Source organism: Bos mutus, chromosome 26 (assembly GCF_027580195.1).
Source record: "Bos mutus isolate GX-2022 chromosome 26, NWIPB_WYAK_1.1, whole genome shotgun sequence".
Lineage (NCBI taxonomy): Eukaryota > Metazoa > Chordata > Mammalia > Artiodactyla > Bovidae > Bos > Bos mutus.
Window position 1 is genome coordinate 36962192 of NC_091642.1, and position 24663 is coordinate 36986854.

Below are 24663 nucleotides of genomic sequence, written 5' to 3' on the forward strand. Positions count from 1 at the left end.
ATGATCCCTACAATGCAAGTTTCACACAATCCACTAATTTTAGCAACAAACATTAAGCATGTCATGAAAAAGATCTCTCCCATAAGAAAATTATACACCATTTTCCCACACAGATTTCACTAAATCATTGAAATAGTTCAGGAAACAGTTTCCTAACAGCACACGGTAGTTATTAAAAGAAGGAGGAATTCATCATATTAGACGATTTCCTCTACAATAATGTCCTCCTCAGCACACCATTTGGATTCTTCAAAGGCTTTCTTTCTACACTCCTTAATTTCCATCCTATTAGCCAAGATACCTTTCTGAATCGAACAGTCTTTATCTTCAACTTTATCTTCTGTGATACTAGCTAACTCATCTCTCAGATTGTGTAGCTCTTTTATTGCCTGCTGTTCAATTGTTTACCCAGTAGCTGGCTATAGAAGGCACTCAATAAACACTTGTTGAATAAATGAATTAGTAAATAAACAAATGACAATCCATACATACATAATGCCTTTTACTACAAATGCTTCTAGGATTCCACTAACAATGTTTAATTTACTTATACACTTCCTGTTGCAAAGGCGTCTTAAGGTGTGTGTGCATGCTCAGTTTCCAGTTTCCCAGGAGCAGTGGTGGCGAGATAACTGCTGTTAGGTCACATATGATGCCTTTGTGAATCTACTGAAAACACTGGACCCTCTTCTCAGAAATATGCACATATAGAAAAGATTTTGTATAAATCCAAACCAACCTGTGATTCCCCAGGTTAGAATCCCTGATTTAAGGCATGTAAGGACCTTTATGCAATGCAATCTATGTTATAACCAATTCCTGCTCATGGAGTTGAATGCGTAAGGAAACAATAATAAAAAGCTGCAAATCATTCCTAACAGATCTGTCTATAAAGTGGTAGAATATAAGAATCAGTCAAATCAGTAATAGTCATGGCTAATGGGCTGTTGAGTTACCTCATGCAGGTTGAGAGGTCCAGATTTGGAATTTATCATGAAAGAAAATGGCATGTGTGTTAATGACATATGTAATTAAGAAAACAGATCTGCAAAGGGAAGAGGGGTTTTAGGGGCTGCCTCTTTAAAAAACGGCATGTACTATACTCCTGTTCCAAGCATATGAAGTCACACTGGCTCAGGATATGGATAGTCAAGTTCCAGACATTGATAATATTTTTAAAAAAAACTAAAAGGAATCGGCTTATATTCAGAATTCAGAATGTCCATTGACTCTTCTGGGAGCCAGAGAACCTTCCCTGGGTACCATTAATAAAAGATGCATATGCAGGGTCACAAAATGACTTTTAAAAAACATATTCTTTAAATTAAGTCAGATCAAAGAAGTGATGGAAGGTAAAAGTTTTTTTAGGTGTACAAGTCCTCCTTTGCTGCCAGGGAGGACTTGGTGATAGGTAAAAGAGACAAACTGAATAAAGCAGCTTTTGTTTCCCTAACTCTTCTCTTTTTTGTATCTTAAGGTGCTTACGGCTAAGTTAATGTGGCTACAATCCATGGGGTTGCAGAGCACAACTGAGGACACATACCCCCACACCAACAAACTGTCCAAGCAAAAAATTTCTGTGAGTCCTTTTCCTAAAGGACTCACAGAAGTTTTTTCACCACATTATTAGTACCACTAAGTAGTAATACTATTTTCTTTGTGACATTTTGGCTTTAAGATTCTTAATTTGGAAGGTATTACGGTTTTCTGTCTTAAGGAAAGGTACAATTATCTTGAAAAAAGTCACTTCAAATGTATTTGCTTTCCAGGTGGCACCATGGTTAAGAATCTGCCTGCCAATGCAGGAGATGCAAGCAATGCGGGTTCAATCCCTGGGTTGGGAAGATTCCCTGGAGAAGGAAACGGCAATCCAGGAGATGTTCTTCACAACAAACAAAATATAGAACTTGATTATTTTATCAAAATATCTCTCTTTCAAAATTTTCTCATCTCATTTACAGTGCATTACTAATGGAGAAAAAAAAGTAGCAAATATATTCTTTATTTCTCTCCAAGTATGCATACAGTGGCTCAATAACAATAGCCTTGATGATTCACTAAGGAATGTGACAACTGTTAGGATCTGAACTCCATATGAGCTGGTATTTTAATTTCCCTCTTAAATCGCTTCATTCTTCACAAGCAATCCTGTATTACCGTTTCATTCTTCTTAAAAAACAAGTTATTCTGTATGACTGACTGACTGGTTTACTGAAGCTAAGCAGCATTAATCCTCTAGTAATTACCATCCTTCATAAAATCATCTGAATGTTTTTTTTAAAAAAAGGAAGTTCAACAAATTATTTTTGAAAGCTTTCTACTATTTTTCATCATTTTTGTATTATCTGTGTTTTAATATTTAAATTTCATCTATCTACTAAAAGGCTTATCTATTTGCTTTCACAGGCTTCTGTTTTAACCAGAACATAGTTCTAGAAATCCATAGATTAACGCATTGCAGCAGTCCAGGTAATTCAGTGTTTTCAAACTGTGCTATAGAGCACTGATTTGCAGGACAGTAAGAGATTTTTTTTTAAGACTATATTTGTGTGGATTCATACTTGGACTTTCTGTTCTTTCTCTTACCAAAAAAAATTCATTTATTTATTTATTTGGCTGCACATGGTATTAGCTGCAGCATGCAGGATCTTTCAGTTTTGGCATGCAAACTCTTAGTTGTGGCATATGGGATCTAGTTCCTTGAACAGCAATCGAACGTGAGTCCTCTGCATTGGGAGCTAGGAGTCTTAGCCATGGGATCGCCAGGGCAGTCCCCAGAGACTTTTTTTTTTTTTTTTTTAAGTATTTTATACTCAAACAAGCCTGATGGTGGTGGTGGGAGGGAGGGATATACCTTAACTATAGGACTCTCAAAGCCTTCAATGTGCTAATAAAATTGTGAATTTACAAGAGAGGAACACAATATTCAGGATTTCCTAAAATTAACTGACTATAATCTACTTTCTTCATGACTCACTGTTCCAAATAAATGTTGCTTTATTTAAGTTCTAGTTTATATTTAGTCATTGTTGATCACTCAATTAAGGCATATACTGCCTTTGTCTAAATTCCTATAATTCCCCTACTAAAAATATTTCTTTATCCGTAAAAGAACAGTTGGTTTTGGAGCAATGACAACATTTCTTTTACTATCCCTAAATGACCAAGAGAAATCAAGAAATGTTTGTAATGCTTACACTTTTACATGAAAAGGCAGAGAAATGTGTCATGTATTTTTTAGAACTATTCCCATAAAAAATAACTGAAATAGTAAAGAAAATTTTATTTCTTTTAAAGTATGTTTTTTATAGGGAACATTAACTTATATGGAGTATCCCAATTCCTAATACCAAATTAGGAATATTTGGTAATACCTACACACCAAAAATATTTTTTAATATAGCTGAATAATTTGCATTCACTTATTCAACATTTACTGATTGTTTACTATGTGCCAGGAATAGCGTTAAGCAATAGATGTACAGTAGTGAACAAAAAAGACATGATTCTTGCCTTCATGGGCTTATCGCTTTGCTTTTTTCTTTTATGTTACCTGTATTGTTATGAATACTTGCTCCAGAACTGCTTTATTTTTAAAAATACCTTTGATGTGGTAGGGATATAGTTAGGCTGCTATTTTAAAACCTCAGCCCTATAACTAATTTGTTAATGAGGAATGGCATGAATCATGAACTATAAGCATACAGTTAACTGGGGGACAACAGAAAGCATGTTACTTGTATATTACAAATACATATCATTTATGTTTCAAAGTCTTGTGTTTTATAATTATTTTACATTGAACTGCTATGAGAGCCAATTCTTTTCAATAAATGGTGCTGGGTCAACTGGATAACATATGGAACATAATGAATCTTGAACCTTACACTCTATACCATGCACAAAAATCAATTCCAGATGCACTGTAAATCTAAATATGAATGGTAAAACAATAAAACTTTTAGAAAAAAACATTTACAATTTCAGGGGTAGGTAAAGACTTCTTAAATTGAACAATGAAAAGAACTGATTAATCTTGAAGGAAAAAATGATAAATTGGATTTCATTAAAATTATGAGCTTTTATTTATCAAAAGCCATCAGTAAGAGTTAACAGACAACTCACAGAGCAGAAGATACCTGCAATACACACACTTGAGAAAGGACTCATAGTCAGAATATACAAAGAACTTCTAGACATCAATAAGAAGTAGACAATCCGACCCTCAGTGACCCCTTGGACCGCAGCCTTCCAGGTTCCTCCATCCATGGGATTTTCCAGGCAAGAGTACTGGAGTGGGGTGCCATTGCCTTCTCCAAATTGAAAAATAAATGGCAAAAACTTGAAAAGGTTATTCACAAAAGAGGATATTCAAATAGACAACAGATAAATGAAAAGGAGTTCAATTTTATAAGTTATCAAGGAAATGCAGATTAAAGCCACAATGTAAAAGTATTTAACACCCACTAGAAAGCCTGAAAAGGAAAAGACAACTAATATCAAGTGATAGCAAGGACACAGAGCAGAAAGAACTCTTCTACACCGCTGGCTGAAGTATGAAGTAGTACTCTTGCTTTGGAAAACTACTTCACAGTATCTATTACAAATGATTATAAACCTATTCCCCTGACTCAGCAATTCCACTCCTAGGTAAAATACCTCAACAAAAATGTGTGCACATTCATCAGAAGACATGCAATAGCATGCCATGTTAACACAATTTATAACAGTAAAACTATTATCAATTCATATCCCATCAGTATATAAATTACAGCATATTTATATACTGGTAGACTACACAGCAAAGAGAATGAATGAACCATAGCTACATGTAACAACATGGATAAATTTCACAAACATAATACTGAGCAAAAGAAGACAGAACCAAAAAGTTAGTAGTGCATGATTCCACATATATAGATATGCCTATATGCTTAGACACTCAGTTGTACCTGACCCTTTGCAACCCCATAGCCTGTAGGCCATCAGGCTCCTCTGTCCATGGGATTTTTCAGGCAATACTGGAGTGGGTTGCCACTTCCTTCTCCAAGGGATCTTTCCCACCCAGGGATCGAACCTGCCTTGCACTCAGATTCTTAACCAACTGAGCCACTGGGGAAGTCCTGATTCCATGTACACAAAGTCCAAAATCAGACAAAATTTATCTGTGGTGTTAGAAATCATTAAAGTTATTATCCTTTGAGAGGGAGAAGTACAGTGAGGGCTGGTGGTCTCTTTCAGGGTACTTCCTAGTCAAGTTGTTCTTTTTGATTTGGGTGTTACAGAGATGTATTCACTTTGTCAAAAATTAGTAATAGTACACCTATGAGTTGTTTGAATGTATGTTATATTTCAATAAAACATTTATCTGAAAAGTGCTGTGAGTTCCAAATATATCTTACACGATGCGAATTCTCTCTAAAATTCTCTACACACAGTTCAGAGGAATGATCACTCCTCTTTTCTCTATTTTGCCAGAAATAAAATACTTGAAAATGGAATCTAATCCTATATAGGAAAAGAAAAACTGTAATTTTTATGGCACAGGGTTATTGCTCCTTGGAAGAAAAGCTACGACCAACCTAGACAGTGTATTAAAAAGCAGAGACACTACTTTGCCAACAAAGGTCTGTCTAGTCAAAGCTATAGTTTTTCCATGGTCATGTATGGATGTGAGAGTTGGACCATAAAGAAAGCTGAGTGCCAAAGAATTAATGCTTTTGAACTGTGATGTTGGAGAAGACTCTTGAGAGTCCTTGGACTGCAAGAAGATCAAACCAGTCAATCCCAAAAGAAATTAGTACTGAATGTTCATTGGAAGGACTGATGCTGAAGCTGAAGCTCCAATACTTTGGCTACCTGATGCGAAGAGCTGACTCACTGACAAAGACCCTGATGCTGGGAAAGACTGAAGGCAGGAGGAGAAGGGGATGACAGAGGATGAGATGGTTGGATGGCATCACCAACTCGATGGACATGAGTTTGAGCAAGCTCCAGGAGTTGGTGATGGACAGGGAAGCTGGGAGTGCTGCAGTTCATGGGGTCAAAAGAGGCAGACACAACTGAGCAATTGAACTGAGCTGAACTGTAATAGGCAGCAGAAAATGGTATAGAAAATGACTCAAATATAGGCTAATAAGAACCACGTATTTGATTTTCACTATAAAAGGATACCTCTCTAATGGTTTAGACTATATATTCCCAGATTTTTTTTTTTCTTTTAGCCACACGGCATGTGGGATCTTAGTCCCCCAATTAGAGATCAAACCTATGTATGGCCCTTGCAGTGGAAGCACAGAGTCTTAGCCACTGGATTGCTGGAAGTCCCCTAGTATCACATCTTTAAAGGCTCTTCATATGACAAGGTATCCGATCTCTCATTATCCTTGTAATTCTCTCTTATGTGTTCTCAAATCATGCAATACTTAAAGCACAGTCTTAACAGCCTCAAATCACAATAGTCTAACCCAAATATCACACATTCATTAATGCAGTCTAAGAATTCCCAGCACAGTGCTGGTTCATTTAAAAGTTAACTAAAACAACCAGATCTTTTTCATAATAAAAGTCAGATTTACCACATTCTGTATTTTTAAAAATTTAATTTTAAAAAAGTTAAATAGAACACTCAACATTTTTCTTGCTAAATGTAACTTTGTTGGCTTTGGCTTATCACTCTAGTCTACAGAGAGCACTTTGATTCTGTCTTCTATCATTTTAGGTAAGTCTTCTAGCTTTGTGTAATCTATATATATAATTCATATTTCCTCTATGTATTTATCCAAGTCATCACTTAAAAAATATGTTCATTCCAAACTGTCAAAGACAGACATCGAGAGGGTGTTGCTAGAATCCTGACTTAAAGCAGCATTTCCCAAAGTATGTTCATGTAATACAACTCCAAATTAGCAAGGGATATATTCTGTGAGTTTAGGTAATGTTGGGTTACCAAACCATTTCTCAGTCCTTACAATTCTAATGCACATGGTAAGTCTCTAAGAGGGGATCAGAGTATAAAGTGTTTCCTAAACTTAGCTGACTTAGAATCTTTTTTAAAGAAATCTCTTCTCATCCTGAGAAATCAATGTTCCTGGAAAGACACTTCAGGACATACTGCTTGAGGGTGATAATGATACATTAGCCAATATTCTCTGGGGAAGAGACTGTTTTATTAGCTTCAAACCTATCTAACTGCATTATCATCTAACCTACCTCAAGCTCTCCCTATTATCTGAAGGATTATCAAGATATTGTCAGATGCAGCAATAATATCTTGCCAGTCTAATTTATCACAAAGTGAAATAGGACCAAGTAAAGAGGATTTGGTATTAGGATTATTAGTGAGCCATGAATGCTCAGTCTACTGTGAGAATTATGCTCAATAAGAAGCTATGAAGGTGAGAGAGATATTTTTAAAGTTTCTCACTAACTTGGCTACATTTTAAAAGTTTTAGTGATTAAACACTAATCTTTAGTTTCCTGGGAAATTCAGTTATATGGGACACCTCTTTTTTCAGTGACATTTAGTGAAGTTTTGCTATGTATTAAGAATGAGTTATTTTAAAATGTATTACTGAATACTATATATTATATAAAGAATCTTATAATAAAATATTTAAATTTTTTAAGGTTTTCATTTTACATATTTTGAAATTCTTTTGAAATCCATTTGAAAGATTATATTTAACAAAAGAGATGGTCTTCGTAAAAGAAAATAGATACAAACAAGTTTATCAAAGTCCGTCATCATTTAGTGACTTCATTTCAGAACTGGGGGTAGAAGGATGGTAGGCTTTACTTACTAAAAAAGTATACACAGACAAATCATGTTCAAACAGCACATTTAAAATTGAGTGAGGAAGGATACTCCCATAAGACAGTACCAGTACTGCTAATCCTCCACACTGTCTACTGGGTCAGTAGGTCTTAAAATGTTGTTGAGATAACTGGCTTCCATTAGCAAGCATGTGATTGGCAGGATGATAAAGCCTTTTCACTCACAGGTCAGCTATTTCCTTTTCTTTAGAAGAGGGCAATTCTGATGATCCATCTTTTAGCTACAGTCTCTCATTGAGTCCCAATTCTCTTGCCTTCAGCTTTGATATGGTTCTAACTTTCCTCTTGTATCAGCTCATACTTGTCATCAACTCCTCTATTCAGAACAGCAAGTACCAGGAGTTTGACCTCAGGGCAAAGTCCGGGTGGGCAGGTAAAATTTGACCACTGGACCTACTTCCTAATCTTTCATACCCAGCAATTCATGAAGCAGTATCAAATTCAAACTGAAAAACAGAAGCATGACCTCTTATAAGTACTATGAAAAGGGCTCTTTTGCCTTTCTAAGTACACTTGAAAAGAACTGTCAGCTGCCCTATTAAGACAGAAATGGATCACAGACCAGGAAAAAAAGAAGGAAAAGTGCAGAAATTCAACTGAAATGTAAATAAAAGTGTTAGCACCCTCTTTATGTTTGGTGATATACTACTTTACATAAAAGTGTTAAAATAATATGCTGCTATGAAATATCTTTATGAAGGCAGGAACATAACACTATTGAAACTTTAAGGCATCCTTATTTAAATAATCAGTGACACTGATAAAAAAATTATATCACCTCATATGAGATTAAAGCTTTCAAAACAAATTTTATTTTTGGCCAGTTTCCATTCTTAGAATTTTACCACTAAACTACTTGTAAGTTAATCTGAAAAACAAATATAGGTGATAAGTAACTATTGTTATCAAGTTATTATTAAATCCATGCCTCTGAAATCATAAAATTCATGTTATATCACCATGGTCCAGGACTTAAAGAATTAGCTGCATCCTGTTTTAGAATAGATAAGTACAAGAAGAAAGTATGATTAAATGTTAGCATTAATAATCAGGGAAAATAATTTTAAGCCTCTTTTAAGACTAGAAAAATTAATACATAAAAAGCTAGTTCATCAAAATTTTCTATCCACTACTCACTTTCACTGCATACTAACTACCATATTTTAAAATTGTGTTTTATATTAACTGGTTATTTCTATATTAATCTTTTAACAGTTCTATGTACTTGTAATAATTCTAAATGTTTTAGAATTCTAATGTCAGAATTCTAAATGTTTAGAACAGACTTTTTTATTCACTTAAATCTCTTCAAGAAATTACCTTGATGAGGAAATGTCAATCTGGACTTAATGCCTCTAAGTGCACATACCTGATAAGTAAATCAACCAAAAAGACTTGAAATATTTATTAATATTTATAACTATGCTTTAATAACAATTCCCTAGTGGGCTATATGCTTGTAAAGAGAATTTTTTTGCTGTCAAATGATGATTGTTTGAAGGAAGAAAGTACCTAGGATTAGTTTTAATCTGCTGTGAACCAACCACCTATCTGGACAAATCAAGGAACAGAATCTTTGCCAAAAGCATTATAAATTATGTGATCCTACAGCAACATGGATGGACCTAGGGATGAATGGACTTACCATACTAAGTACACAGACAGAAAAAGACAAATACCACGTGATATCACTCATATGTAGAATCTATTTAAAAAAATGATACAAATGAACTTACTTACAAAACAAAAATAGACTTACAGAGATTGAAAACAAAATTATGGTTACCAAAGGGCAAGCGTGAAGAAGATGGATAAATCAGGAGTTTGGGATTAACATATTCACACTACTATATAGTAGTATAGTAGTATGCTGAAGTGCTGTGCTTAGTCACTCAGTCAGGTCTGACTCTTTGCAACCCCATCGCCAGCCTCCTCTGTCGGAGATTCTCCAGGTAAGAATACTGGAGTGGGTTGCCATACCCTCCTCCAGGGATCTTCCCAACCCAGGGATCAAACACATGTCTCCAGCTTTGCAGGCGGTTTCTTTACCATCTGAGCCACCCAGGAAGCCCCGTAGTAGTATAGCACAGGGAACTCTACTCAATATTCTGTGATGACTTATATGAGAAAATAATCTGAAAAAGAATAAATATATGAATGTGTATAACTGAAACAACTTGCTATACACCTGAAACTCATATAACATTGTAAGTCAACTATACTCCAATAAAATTTTTTTAAAAATTATGTGATCCTAACTACAATCCTCAGTTCAGTCGCTCAGTCATGTCCAACTCTTTGCGACCCCATGAACTGCAGCACACCAGGCCTCCCTGTCCATCACCAACTCCCGGAATCCACCCAAACCCATGTCCATTGAGTTGGTGATGCCATCCAACCATCTTATCCTCTGTCGTCCCCTTCTCCTTCTTCCCTCAAACTTTCCCAGCATCAGGGTCTTTTCCAATGAGTCAGCTCTTCGCATCAGGTGGTCAAAGTATTAGAGTTTCAGCTTCAACATCAGTCCTTCCAATGAACAACCAGGACTGATCTCCTTTAGGATGGACTGCTTGGATCTCCTTGCAGTCCAAGGGACTCTCAAGAGTCTTCTTCAACACCACAGTTCAAAAGCATCAATTCTTTGGCGCTCAGCTTTCTTTATAGTCCAACTTTCACATCCATACATGACCACTGGAAAAACCATAGCCTTGACTTAGACAGACCTTTGTTGACAAAATAATGTCTCTGCTTTTTAATATGCTGTCTAGGTTGGTCATAACTTTCCTTCCAAGGAGTAAGAGTATTTTAATTTCATGGCTGCAGTCACCATCTGCAGTGATTTTGGAGTCCAGAAAAATAAAGTCAGCCACTCTTTACACTGTTTCCCCGTTGATTTGCCGTGAAGTGATGGGACTGGATGCCATGATTTTAGTTTTCTGAATGTTGAGCTTTAAGCCAACTTTTTCACTATCCTCTTTCACTTTCATCAAGAGGCCCTTTAGTTCTTCTTCACTTTCTATCATAAGGGTTTTGTCATCTGCATATCTGAGGTTATTGATATTTCTCCCCACAATCTTGATTTCAGCTTGTGCTTCTTCCAGCCCAGCATTTCTCATGATATAATCTGCATATAAGTTAAATAAGCAGGGTGACAATATACAGCCTTGACGTACTCCTTTTCCTATTTGGAACCAGTGTGTTGTTCCATGTCCAGTTCTAACTGTTGCTTCCTGACCTGTATACAGGTTTCTCAAGAGGCAGGTCAGGTGGTCTGGTATTCCCATCTCTTTCAGAATTTTCCACAGTTTATTGTGATCCACACAGTCAAAGGCTTTGGCATAGTCAATAAAGCAGAAATAGATGTTTTTCTGTAACTCTCTTGCTTTTTTGATTATCCAGTGGATGTTGGCAATTTGATTAAGAAGAGGTGGCAAGAATACACAGAAGAACTGTACAAAAAAGATCTTCACAACTCAGATAATCACGATGGTGTGATCACTCACCTAGAGCCAGACATCCTGGAATGTGAAGTCAAGTGGGCCTTAGGAAGCATCACTACAAACAAAGCTAGTGGAGGTGATGGAATTCCAGTTGAGCTATTTCAAATCCTGAAAGACGATGCTGTGAAAGTGCTGCACTCAGTATGCCAACAAATTTGGAAAACTCAGCAGTGGCCACAGGACTGGAAAAGGTCAGTTTTCATTCCAATCCCAAAGAAAGGCAATGCCAAAGTATGCTCAAACTACCGCACAACTGCACTCATCTCACATGCTAGTAAAGTGATGCTTAAAATTCTCCAAGCCAGGCTTTAGCAATATGTGAACCATGAACTTCCAGATGTTCAAATTGGTTTTAGAAAAGTCAGTGGAACCAGAGATCAAATTGCCAACATCCACTGATCATCTACAATCCTACATGAGATTATAAACTAGAACAGCATAAAATTCATAGAGAACTGAAAAAATAGTAAACAATAAATATCAAAGGACTCAGTTTTCTATATAATCTTACTAGGGGAAGAGGACAGCAACAAAGATAACTACTTGTGAAGAAAATAGCTCTACCATCAATAGTAAGAATATCTTCTGGTAAACTGAAATGGAAGTTCAGAATCCACTTTTTTCATTTTCTACTATCTTCTCCAACTTAGTAAAGCTAATCATCTATAGATCTAGGTAGCTAACCATCTACAGATCTAGGTCACTCATAACAGTGTCCCTTGTTTGGTATAATACACAAGTGCTGACTGTAAACATAAATAAATGTGATTATATTTTAATTGTTCAGTGCTTTACAGATTATAATTGGGCAACAGGAATGGCTTTTCCAATTTCCTTCTAAACATGACTTGAAATACGAGTTATTTCCACACGATTCACTGTCATATAAGTATTCCTAGCCAGTTTGTGGATACCATGATTCTCTAAAGGATTGTTAAGTTCCATAAGGATGGAACTATCTCTAGTGATACTTTTGTGCGTATTTTAACCACATCTCCCCTCTCCAAATAATTAGTACCTAGTAGTTCATAATTACTTATTGAACATTGGCTTGGAATGAGCAAAAGCAGCTCTATGTTCAAACATTTATTGAAATCAGAGCTCTTTAACGTCACTGTGGAAGAGTTTACTCATACCAATGGTGGAGCCCCATCTATCTCCACCCCCCAAAGGGGATGGGAGCATTAATAGGCTGATATTTAATTCTATCTTCATCTGGTTCTTCTTGCCAAAAGCAGCAGTCACTCCTGTTGTCAATCCTAACACTCCTGAGCCCTCTTACTTGGATTTACCCCTCCTCCACACTCTTGCTTGATTAAACATCTTAATCCTGGGATTAAGAAAGAAAAAGGAGGGGGAAAGAGGAAGAAGAGCATAAGAAGAAAAATTATGAGGGAGATGGGACAAGGTAATATGGAGAAAATAAAGAAAATGACAATATAGTAGAGATGTTAAAGACTAGTAAAAAGAATAGAAGAGATTTAAAAATCATCACATTTGTCATTATATTTAGAGTTATATGACTGGAAAAGAATTATGTAAACGTCACCACCACCACCATAATTAATTACCTTTAAAAATTAGTTTTATCCTTCTTTCTGGAGGCATACAGAAAAACCATAAAAATAGCATTCTTTACACTGACATTTTAATCAAGGGATTCCTTTTTAGGTTGTAATAATTTATACTTAACTTGGGTCCTAACACTAATGTTATACTACCAAATTTTCATATATGACCATAAAATCACTAAGAACTTAAAGTATCAATAAACCAAAGGATAAAGTTAGTATTTAGTCATGTGCTTTGCTAATAACAACTAAATTAAATAGTCACCAACAAGAATGCCCGATGAGGTTGAGACACTGAATGGATACAGGTTCAGAGAGAAGGACCAAACACCTAGTTATCAAAGAAGCACTTCTCTAAAGAAAAGTTGTTTCAAGGCAAAAACAAGCATTCCTGTAGCGTTAAAAAAAAAAAAAAGAAAAGAAAAAGGCAAGAGGTAGAAAGCAATAAATGAAAAGCACATTATTACATCTTACTTGTCTGAGGTCAATAAATGCAAGTTGTAGGGTATCCCCTTGGAATCCTGGCACCGCTCAGAGCTGGCAAACACTATTAAAAAAAAAATATATATATATATATAAACAAAATTGCAAAATATACAAGGGTTTAAGTACTAAATTAATTTCTACTCATTAAAAATATATTATAATATTTACAAGTAATCATTTCAAATAAAGACTATTTATAATCTTCAATTTCACCACTGAGAATGTTCTCCACACCTATTACCACAAATATTTCAATCATTTTAAATTTCTAATCTGCCATTTAATTACTCTAAATCATTAATTACAATAAATTTTAAATGGTTATCCCACAAAAGTTCAAGGATAGTAATATACTTCAATCAAGAAATGTTTTTTGACTCTTTTTAGCCTAAGGTGAATAGAAGCATTTTGAAACTATACCGATGGCATGGTTATCAAAATATTTCAAAACATCTGCTTTGTTATAGAATATGCTCCATAAAATCCTACTTCTAGCTAACAGCAATAATAGGCAGCCATGTAAGAAAGCAACATACAGGTAAGATGTTCAAATTAGCAAAATGAGAATGATGCAGAAATGTCTTTTTTTCAAATAATTTTTTTCCATAAAGGAATCCCAGTTCTTTAAAAACTAGGGATATCTTAAAAATTAGATTTCATAAGACAGATTTCTTAATATCTTTAGACAAAAAATATTTTGAAAGAGCCAAGCTACACAGTTAGAGATCATAATTCCCAGACAAGTGATTAAACCCAAGCCACTGCAGTGAAAGTGCTAAGTCCTACCCACTGGACCACCAGGGAATCTCTTTCAAAAATTTTTTGTACTTACAAAAATTTAATACTAGTAACACAGCTTTGTTTAGTTAATTGAAGACAATCTAAATACTAGTTATTCTGAAAACAAAAGCCTTGTGGCTCATTAAAAAGACCCTATCATTTTACACACTTGCTTCTCTGATAAGAATATGAATGTCTGCCACCACTTGCCCTCCCCACTAATACCCGACTTTTCTTAGAAAGCATTGCAAATTTTCCATTTGTTAATTTATCTGAGCCAGTATTTTAGAAACCACAAAAATTTTTATATAGATTTTGGAATAACAAAAATAATTCTTAAGTATTTTCTATGTGAAATATAGTTTAGAAAGGCTCAAAATCAACAATTAAAAACCATAAATATATGAAAGTCTAGAACAGCTTAATTTATTTGGCATTTTTGGAGAATGAAGAATTCAAATTAAGTTTTTACTGTGCTTGTTGTACAGTTAATGATCATTTTTACTTTAAACATAAAAACTCTTTTTTCATCATAAGCATTTTTTCCTAAAATTTTAAACTGCATCATAATTCTTTCCATGTCTTTTTAAAAAATAATACTAAATACTATTTAAACTTTTCTTAATTCTCCTCATTGATAACCATTAAGAACAATTTTTATTCTACACAATAAATTCCCAGGGCTGCTATAGTATTAACTGTTTTCTATTACATTTAATAGCTCAGAATGCTGTGTTAAGTTCTTGTGTCTATATTTTATAATTTTTCTGCCTTCTCTCTTAGAGTTTTAACATAAATTCGTACTCCCTGCTCTCTCACTCATCTCTTATTATGTCATCTATAATCTTCTTGAGCAGGTAACTCAGCTAATTGTACTAGTATAGTATCTAAAGGAAGAGAAAATACAGCCTGAACAGGATCCTCTCCCACAAGTAATGTGAATGAGTTTATATATGCCTTTGAGTATATGTGCCTTTTAGTTACTCAGAGTTACACCATTTTCCTCCCCACTTCCTGGTTCTCTGCTAGGTAGGTACTAAGTAGCTATGCCCATTAGATAGGTGACTATATTCACCTTTCTCAGGCCCCCTATTACTGGAAAACTAAGATTCATTCGGCAAATCTAACCATACTTTTCATTGTTTAGTATAATTTACTCACATCACTGTCTTTTCATATAATGGAAAGTAGAAAACTTTGGGACTTCCCTGGTGGTCTAGTTGGCTAAGACTCTGAGCCCCCAATACAGGGGGCCTGGGTTCCATCACTGGTCAGGGAACTAGATTCTACATGCCACAATTAAGAGTCTGCATGCTGCAACTAAAGATCGCATGCTGGAACAAAGCTCAAATTTCCCATGTGCCATAACTAAGACCTGGCCCAGCCAAAAAAGAAAAAGAAGTAGAACAGTTTCATACTGGTGCAACTCCATCACCCCCTACCATGGCCCAGATAACTGGGTTACCTCTCTTTAATAACATGAGATCTTAACTGAAAAATAACAAGCAAAATTCTAATACCTTAAAAGTAAAGATTTTTTTTTTTAATCTAAAAAGTTCTTTTCTTAAGACCATCCAGCATATTGTTGGCTTTTTTGGCAAGTCTCAGGCTACTCTTTCCAAGGAACAATTAACTATTAATCCCCAGTGGTCTCTAACCAAGACTATAAATGTTAGCTCAGCTTCTACCATCACCATATATACATACACACACACACAGACTTCCTATAATACAAAGAGACTTACTTTATATATCAGACACAAAAATCAGCTCAATTCCAATTATACTTCAATTATTATCTACTTAATCTTCCAGAGTTTTTCTACACGGAAAATAATCTGTCAGTTTTCTTCTCTTTCAATTCCTATTTGAGAAACTATAGTTTAATAAGCCCCAATGCTTGGCATTAAACCAAAGGGCTTAGTGTTAAAATTACAATAGTACCATAAATTTATATAGTACTTTATAGCTTACAAAGCACTTTCTCACATACCATCGTCTTTGATCATTATAATAACTTATCTTAGTAAACAGGGCATGCAGATGATGGATCACAAAGTCTTGCAGCTAGAAAAGACACTCTCTTGAAATATCTCTAAGAGTCCTCTGAAGGCTCAGTTTAAAGGCACCATGTTCTTAATTTTAAAGGGTAGGAACGTTTAAATTGATTTGTCCAGGATCACACGGCTAATTCAGATTTCCTGATATTCAACTCATTGATCCATAATCTGATTAAGTACTCAGCCTCATCTTATATACCATCTCTCCTAATTACGTAACCAATATGGAAGTGAAATTCACTACTTTATAGCTCTCAGGTCTTTCCCACAAATGATTCTTAGGGATAAGAGGCTTCATATCTTTTTCTTTACTTCTTTAAAACTCAGATGCAGTCAATCCTGTTGTTTTTAATCTTCTACAGTATCTTGAGTCTGAATTTGTATCTACCTTAATTCAAGCTATCATCATTTCTTGCTTGGATTACGAAAATACACTCCCTATTTGGTCTCTCTGCTTCTTGTGCGCTATCTTTCCATCCACTTTCACCAGTATGATTTATATCAGATGTAAATATGATTTGTGACACTTCATAGTTTAAAACCTTTCACTGGTTCCCCATCACCTTCCCAGTAAAGTAGACAAGGTCCTTTATAACCGATCTCTCTAAACTGATCTCTTAACCACTTCTGTAGGGGCACCTGAAACTTCTTCCATTCCAAACCACCTGCAAAGAAGGAAGTCTTCTTTGCGCTACAACCTCTTTCACAGCACCTCTGCTCCTTCTGCCTGGAGCATCCTTACTCTTCTTCTTCAGTGGGGAACTCTTACTTATCCTACCTACCATTCCATGTATCTTCTATGGAAGACATCCATTACCCTGAAGGTTGGGTTAGGTCCCTCCTCTGTGATGTCACTGCAACTCCTAACACAGCCTAACTACAGTACCTATTTTGCTATCTTATAATTCATTGTTTACCTGTCTGCATTTTCCCACCAGACCATATAACTACGGGACAGTGTAAATCTAGAACATTCTGTGCATATTTAGTGTATTTATTTCAAAATAATTAAGGGTGGCTAAGAATACTCCAAATGTTTCCTTTAGCCAAAACTAAATTGTGAGTTCATCCACCAAACAAGAAGCTCACAGAAAGAGAGATTTTGGGGCTCTTTTTAACCTTCACATACTCTGTGCCTAGTGTACAAGAGATATTCAGTAAATGTGTTGAATGAATGAATAACACAAATAATTCATTTATTCAAATGTTGTCCCAATAATTCTAGAGACAGATTTCAAGCTATGAACTTCTTAAAGAACTGATGACTAATTTTGTTTGGGGATCCCTTTAGTTTGTCTTCAGATCCCTCCTTGGCTCATTCACATTCTCATTTTGTATATGCTTTGTCATTTTCTTTGTTCTTCTCTCTTGGGCCAGCTTTTTATTATTTTTATTTAATAATACCTACTTCCTAATATGATTTCTTTGTCTTTGTCATTTAGTCAGACCATTAAGAGTATTTTTTAAAAACACATGTTGATTTTGGTCTTTCAATAAGATATTTAAAAATAGGTTCCCAGCTTTCTAAAGTTTTTTGTTGCTTTTTTTTAAAGAAAGCCAAAATCTTTGGGTTTTTTTTTCTCTTAGTGCCTCCAATTTGATTATTTCTTCTTAAAAACAAAATAACTTCATGATATATTCATTTCCTCTTATTTTTTGCTATAACATGGAACTTAATACTGATTCTGAGTTTAAAAATTCTCTAAGATTAGAGAGGAAGGTGTCATCTTATTGGGAAGGTAGAACTTTCCTGTATTAGTCTAACTGGGAAGAAGATAAGACTGCATTAATTTAGATGAAATTGAAAGCAAAAAATAACATCTGCTAGAGAAGTTGTGGTAATAATGACAGAAAAAAAACAACTTCCAAATTGTAAATCTATGAAGTTTTAAGAGAATAAACAGTATCTATAGGGGAAAAAAAAGAGCTTCCCTGGTAGCTCACATGGTGAAGAATTCTGCCTGCAATGCGGGTGACCTGGGTTCAACCCCTGGGTCAGGAAGATCCCCTGGAGAAGGAAATGGCAACCCATTCCAGTATTCTTGCCTGGAGCATCCCATGGACAGAGAAGCCTGGCGGTCTACAGTCCATAAGATCGCAAACAGTCCAACATGACTGAAGCAACTTAGCACACATACACATGGGGGAAAAAACACTAATTATTTGTAAATATAACAAGACTTTAAGTAGGAAAATATGCCCTTCCTGCTCTCAGGATCTATGCACAAATGTACAGGATTTGTATGGAGGGAGGAAAGATGGCTAAGAAGTCAGGCTGTAAGTATATATCTTTGGCATAAAAACATAAATCCTTAAACAATCTTGTCCTAGGCAGACAGTTATCTATCATAAGATGTAGATTATTTGGAAACAATCTACACAGAGTAGGAAAAGTTGTCAGGGGTTGGGTGGAAGTAGAAGAAAGAATTTCCAAGGAATCAGAAGAGTAAACAGATCAAAAGACTGAAAAAGAAGATGAGGAGGCTAAGCTAAATAAAGTCTCAAAGCTTTGCTTGTGGATAACAAGGCAAGGGCATATAAAATGGAATAATTTTGTAACTAAATAAATGACTGAATATAAATACAAACAGTCTGCCTATTGAGATTTCTCATAATTCCATTTCTCATGCTGAAGATTTAAGGTAGCTAGTTAGAACCCAAACTTTGGCTAGGCAAAGTATTCTATGTGGAACAGATGTGTTATTAGAAGGGATGATGAAGAGCACCATCTAGTGGTTTTCCTAACGGTGAAGAACTCATGCCTGGAATCCGAGGACTTGTGAGATTTCTGGACTGTTATATTCCGTCACACGTGGCGGTGGAGGGCAAGCCTCTGGAACCAACTGCCCCTGTACATTCGTCACCCCACTCATATAAGGTAGTGTCTATTCCTCTCCCTTTCTTGGAAAAGGAGCAAATTTGATAAATTTGATACCCTAAAATGCCATTAAAACCAGGAACAAATTCAAGTAAGCAAATAATATAATAGCATCCAGCTCATTTAACAACAACAAGAAAAAGATACTGAAATATCCCCTCATACCATCAACATAATTTTCCCAGAATCCTTTTATTTTGGCGTGCAGACCTTTTTCAAGGCTAGAAGAGAGGCCCTGAGATCATAGCCACATACATACAAAAAAGTCTTTATAGGTTTTTTTTTGTTTCTTTTTTTAAGGTGGGCTAAGTCTTTATCCAAATGCAAAACAAAACAAGGCCTTCAAATGTAGAGATTCACCTACTTCTCAATAATTCATCATTGAAAAAGATACCAGTGCTCTTTAACTTGGAGCTTTTCTAGTGCTTATAAATTTAAGATGTTAAACTCTTAGGAGCTGATGACCTCAACTAGATTTTTGTATAGAATACGTTATATGAAAAAGTATATTCTCAGAAAGTATATGAAAAAATATAGTCTTATTCTGGGTACTTCAAATCCTTTGGAAATGTTTGGTTATTTTTTTTAGAGTTGTGAAGGATTTCTCAGATATCATTACAGGAGCTTAAGAGGGTATTTTAATTTTTTCCTCTACACAGTTGCATTTGTAAGATATCTTATATTGGAACCCAATATATAAGACATGTTTAATAAAACAAAAGCACATACACAGACTTAGAACATCAGCTTCATGCCAAGCTTGGCAAATGCCTCTCCAACTAAGAAGTGATTTCTCTGGAACTTATATAAACTCTGTAACAGGATCAAAGGGTCAGTGTAGTTCCGAAGGGGGCTACATTTGCAGTTCCAAATGGATGCCTTCCTGACTTCTCCAACCATATAGTTATACTAATAATATTGGTTATGGTCAAGTTAACAAAAAATACGCACTTTATTCATGTATAAATACTACCTAATACTCTCAATCCATCCACCTTTTAACTAAATTAGGTCTGCTTCTTATACTCTCTCACAGTGCCATCTACTTCTCTAAAATTTAACAACTTGTAATCATATTTATTGTGCAATCATAAAATGAATGTCTTCCCACTGGGCCTAAAACCCAGAGGGTTAGGACCTTTTCTGTTTTGTTTACACTGTATCCCCTAAATGCCAAGTACTTTGTAGATGTGAAGAAAGTAATTAATATATGACTTTGACGTTCATACTCTTCTTTGTCTTAAATTTTACTACCTCTGAATCCTAGGATATATTTTGGAAATTATTAATTCCAAATCCAGTATTTCACAGGAAAAACTGAGGCTTCTCAACTGTTAAATACCAAAGTTACTTGTTCAAATCCAGGCAGAGCCAGGACTAGAATGATGGTCTTAACTTCCTGACATGTGCTCAAACCATCTTAAGACTAGATCAGTGCAAAGAAATAGAGGAAAACAATAGAATGGGAAAGACTAGAGATCTCTTCAAGAAAACTAGAGATACCAAGGGAAGATTTCATGCAAAGATGGGCTCAATAAAGGACAGAAATGGTATGGACCTAACAGAAGCAGAAGATCTTAAGAAGAGGTGGCAAGAATGCATAGAAGAACTGTACAAAGAAGATCTCCACGACCCAGATAATCACGATGGTGTGATCACTCACCTAGAGCCAGACATCCTGGAACGTGAAGTGAAGTGGGTCTTAGGAAGCATCACTATGAACAAAGCTAGTGGAGGTCATGAAATTCCAGCTGAGCTATCTCAAATCCTAAAAGATGATGCTGTGAAAGTGTTGCACTCAATATGCCAGCACATTTGGAAAACTCAGCAGTGGCCACAGGACTGGAAAAGGTCAGTTTTCATTCCAGTCCCAAAGAAAGGCAATGCCAAAGAATGCTCAAACTACCGCACAATTGCACTCATCTCACACGCTAGTAAAGTAATGCTCAAAATTCTCCAAGCCAGGCTTCAGCAATACGTGAACCGTGAACTTCCAGATGTTCAAGCTGGTTTTAGAAAAGGCAGAGGAACCAGAGATCAAATTGCCAACATCCACTGGATCATGGAAAAAGCAAGAGAGTTCCAGAAAAACATCTATTTCTACTTTATTGACTACGCCAAAGCCTTTAATTGTGTGGATAACAATAAACTGTGGAAAATCCTGAAGGAGATGGGAATACCAGACCACCTGACCTGCCTCTTGAGAAACCTATATGCAGGTCAGGAAGCAACAGTTAGAACTGGACATGGAACAACAGACTGGTTCCAAATAGGAAAAGGAATATGTCAAGGCTGTATATTGTCACCCTGATTATTTAACTTATATGCAGATTATATCATGAGAAATGCTGGGCTGGAGGAAGCACGAGCTGGAATCAAGATTGCTGGGAGAAATATCAATATCAAATATCAATACCTCAGATATGCAGACGACACCACCCTTATGGCAGGAAGTGAAAAAGAACTAAAGGGCCTCTTGATGAAAGTGAAAGAGGAGAGTGAAAAAGTTGGCTTAAAGCTCAACATTCAGAAAACGAAGATCATGGGATCTGGTCCCATCACTTCATGGCAAACAGACAGGGCAACAGTGGAAACAGTGGCTGACTTTATTTTTGGGGGCTCCAAAATCACTGCAGATGGTGACTACAGCCATGAAATTAAAAGACACTTGCTCCTTGGAAGGAAAGTTATGACCAACCTAGACAGCATATTGAAAAGCAGAGACATTTCTTTGCCAACAAAGGTCCATCTAGTCAAGGCTATGGTTTTTCTAGAAGTCAAGTATGGATGTGAGAGTTGGACTATAAAGAAAGCTAAGTGCAGAATAGATGCTTTTGAACTGTGGTGTTGGAGAAGACTCTTGAGAGTCCCTTGGACTGCAAGGAGATCCAACCAGTCCATCCTAAAGGAGATCAGTTCTGGTTGTTCATTGGAAGGACTGATGTTGAAGCTGAAACTCCAATACTTTGGCCACCTGACACGAAGAGCTGACTCATTTGAAAAGACCCTGATGCTGGGAAAGACTGAGGGCAGGAGGAAAAGGGGACGACAGAAGATGACATGGTTGGATGGCATCACTGACTCAATGGTCATGAGTTTGGTAAACTCCGGGAGCTGTGATGGACAGGGAGGCCTGGCGTGCTGCAGTTCATGGGGTCGCAAAGACTTGGACACAACTGAGCTACTAAACTGAACTTAACTGAACTGTAGGAAAAAGTTCTATATAAGTTCATATGATTTCATCCCTAACTCAGACATTTCATCAAGTCTGACCTGTGTGTGTGTGTGTGTACATGCACCCTCAGTTATGTCTGACTCTTTGTGACCCCATGGACTATAGCCCGCCAGACTCCCCTGTCCATGGTATTTTCAAGAATAACAGAAAAAGACCTGAAGATAAATGACAGAAAGGGGAATGAAAATAATTCTACAAGAAAATACTAAAGAAATTATGACTGCTCAGGTCAGAACAGATGAAGTTAAATGGTCATTTAAACGTAGTCATCAAATATGTGAAGAATTTCATAAATGATCAGTTATGTATATACCAAGAAGTTGAATGGTCTTGAAAAGAAGTACAGCAGCATCAACTGGCCTTAACTTTTTACCCCAAAGAAGCAGCATTTTATTTATTCATTTATTTATTTTTGGCTGTGCTGAGAGGCATAAAAGATATTGGTTCCACATGACCAAGGATCAAACCCATGCCATCTGCAGTGGAAGTGTGAAGTCTTAACCACTGGATCTCCAGGGAAGTCCTTGTCCTTAATTTTTTGATAACAAAGTTGGGAGACTCTAGAAAAGTAAATGTAGACTATAAAGACTTCTTGATTTGTTAATTTGTTCACTTATGCAACAGATACTCTGTGAGCACAACATTCTGCAGGGTGCTGACAATTATAAATTCTATATTGAATTTAACTTCTATCCTACATGATTGTATCTCTTCTCTTTCCCCTTTCTTCTTACCCTTCCTCATCTTTTCTTTTTTTCCCCTCTTCATACCACCCACCCCAAACATGGGATGCATTCTCAGGTCTCTTCCACTAGGACAGTCTCTGATTCTAACCACCTAATTCATATCAAATTTATTTATTTACTATCTTTATGTATTCCCACCTTCAAAGTGTTTGGAATCCATTTTCTTCTCTTTACTCCCCCTGCCCAAAGTCAAGTTCTTTCTATCCTTCATAGGAAAATGTTCAATAGTCTTTTAAAACGTCTTCCTACTTCCAGTACCTCTCTCATTTCAGTTTAATTTCCACATGATAGAGTTAGCTTTCTATAAATTTTACCATGTCCTGGTCTTTATTAAAAAGTTTCAATGTATCACTATTGCTTATTAACTAAAATCCAAGCGTTCAGAAGTCAAGTTTTTTCAGCCATATCTTTCAATACTTTCAATCATGCATCTTATAGTCTAGCTACAAAAGACTGTATGAAGATTCCGTAAGCATTCTCTCATCACAGTGCTTTTTAGAAAATTGTTTTAACTTTTACTTATTTATTTATGGCTGTGTTGGGTTTTTGTTGCTGCACACGAGCTTTCTCTAGTTGCTGTGAGTAAGGGCTACTCTTCGTTGCTGTGCACAGGCTCCTCACTGCAGTGGCTTTTCTTGTTGTAAAGCACAGGCTCTACGCACACGGGCTTCAGTGGTTATAGCACTTGGACCCAGAAGTTGCAACTCATGGGCTCTAGAGTACACAGGCTTTAGTTGCTCCATGGAATGTGGAATCTTCCTGGACCAGGGATCAAACCCATGTCCCCTGCATTACCAGCTGGATTCTTATCCACTGTACCACCAGGGAAATCCCAGGACAGTGCTTTCACCTTTGCCATTCCCTCTGTTCAGAATGCCCTTCCTTGCTTCTGACAAAATCATACTCATCCTTTAAGACTCTCAAATTTCACTTCCACGATAGTCAATCTTTTCAATCCCATGGCATGTATAATTAATTGCTCCCTCTCTTCAAGTAATATTTACTTCTATAAAGAATTTATGTTCTACTATAGCTATTTACATGTCTGTTTTCTCCCCATCCAGTTGTGAGATCTTTGAAACCTGATTCATCTTTTTTATTTCCCAGTAACAACAGGTAATAGGTTCCCATTAAACATCTGAATCAAAATGAATCTTTCCTACAAACTAGTTGACTCTACAAGGAAAAAATTCAGTTACAGACTGAAATTTGAGTTCAAGCCAGTTTAAAACCTGAGAAGTCTGTGTGTCACAAGAAATACCAGGGAAAAGGGCACAAACATATTTGAAAAAGTAAGTGAGCACATGGATGAATCAGTTCTAACTCTTTCACCATTAGAAAAATGAAACAACAACTAAAAGCATAATGGCTGAATGACATGAGAAACTGAATTACTTCTAACTTTCTACCTCCCCAACTTCAGCTGGTTGTGCTATTTGTTTCTACCTGCAGAGTGGCATTTTAAGGCCTAGAAAATATATGCATAATGTTTTTACAAAGTAATAAGGATGGAAAAATAATCAAACTAAATAAAAGGAACATTTAATTCAAAATAAAGGCCATTCCTGATG

General features: G+C 36.0%; 1 protein-coding gene across 1 annotated transcript in view; it reads right to left on the minus strand.

The window, feature by feature from the left end:
- The window catches only part of EXOC6 (exocyst complex component 6), a 176851-nt gene that overhangs the window by 24732 nt on the left and 127456 nt on the right, over positions 1 to 24663 (minus strand). The window contains 2 exon segments of the mRNA XM_005890631.3: positions 13382 to 13437; positions 13440 to 13454. Of these exon segments, the coding sequence (XP_005890693.2) occupies positions 13382 to 13437; positions 13440 to 13454 (71 nt within the window).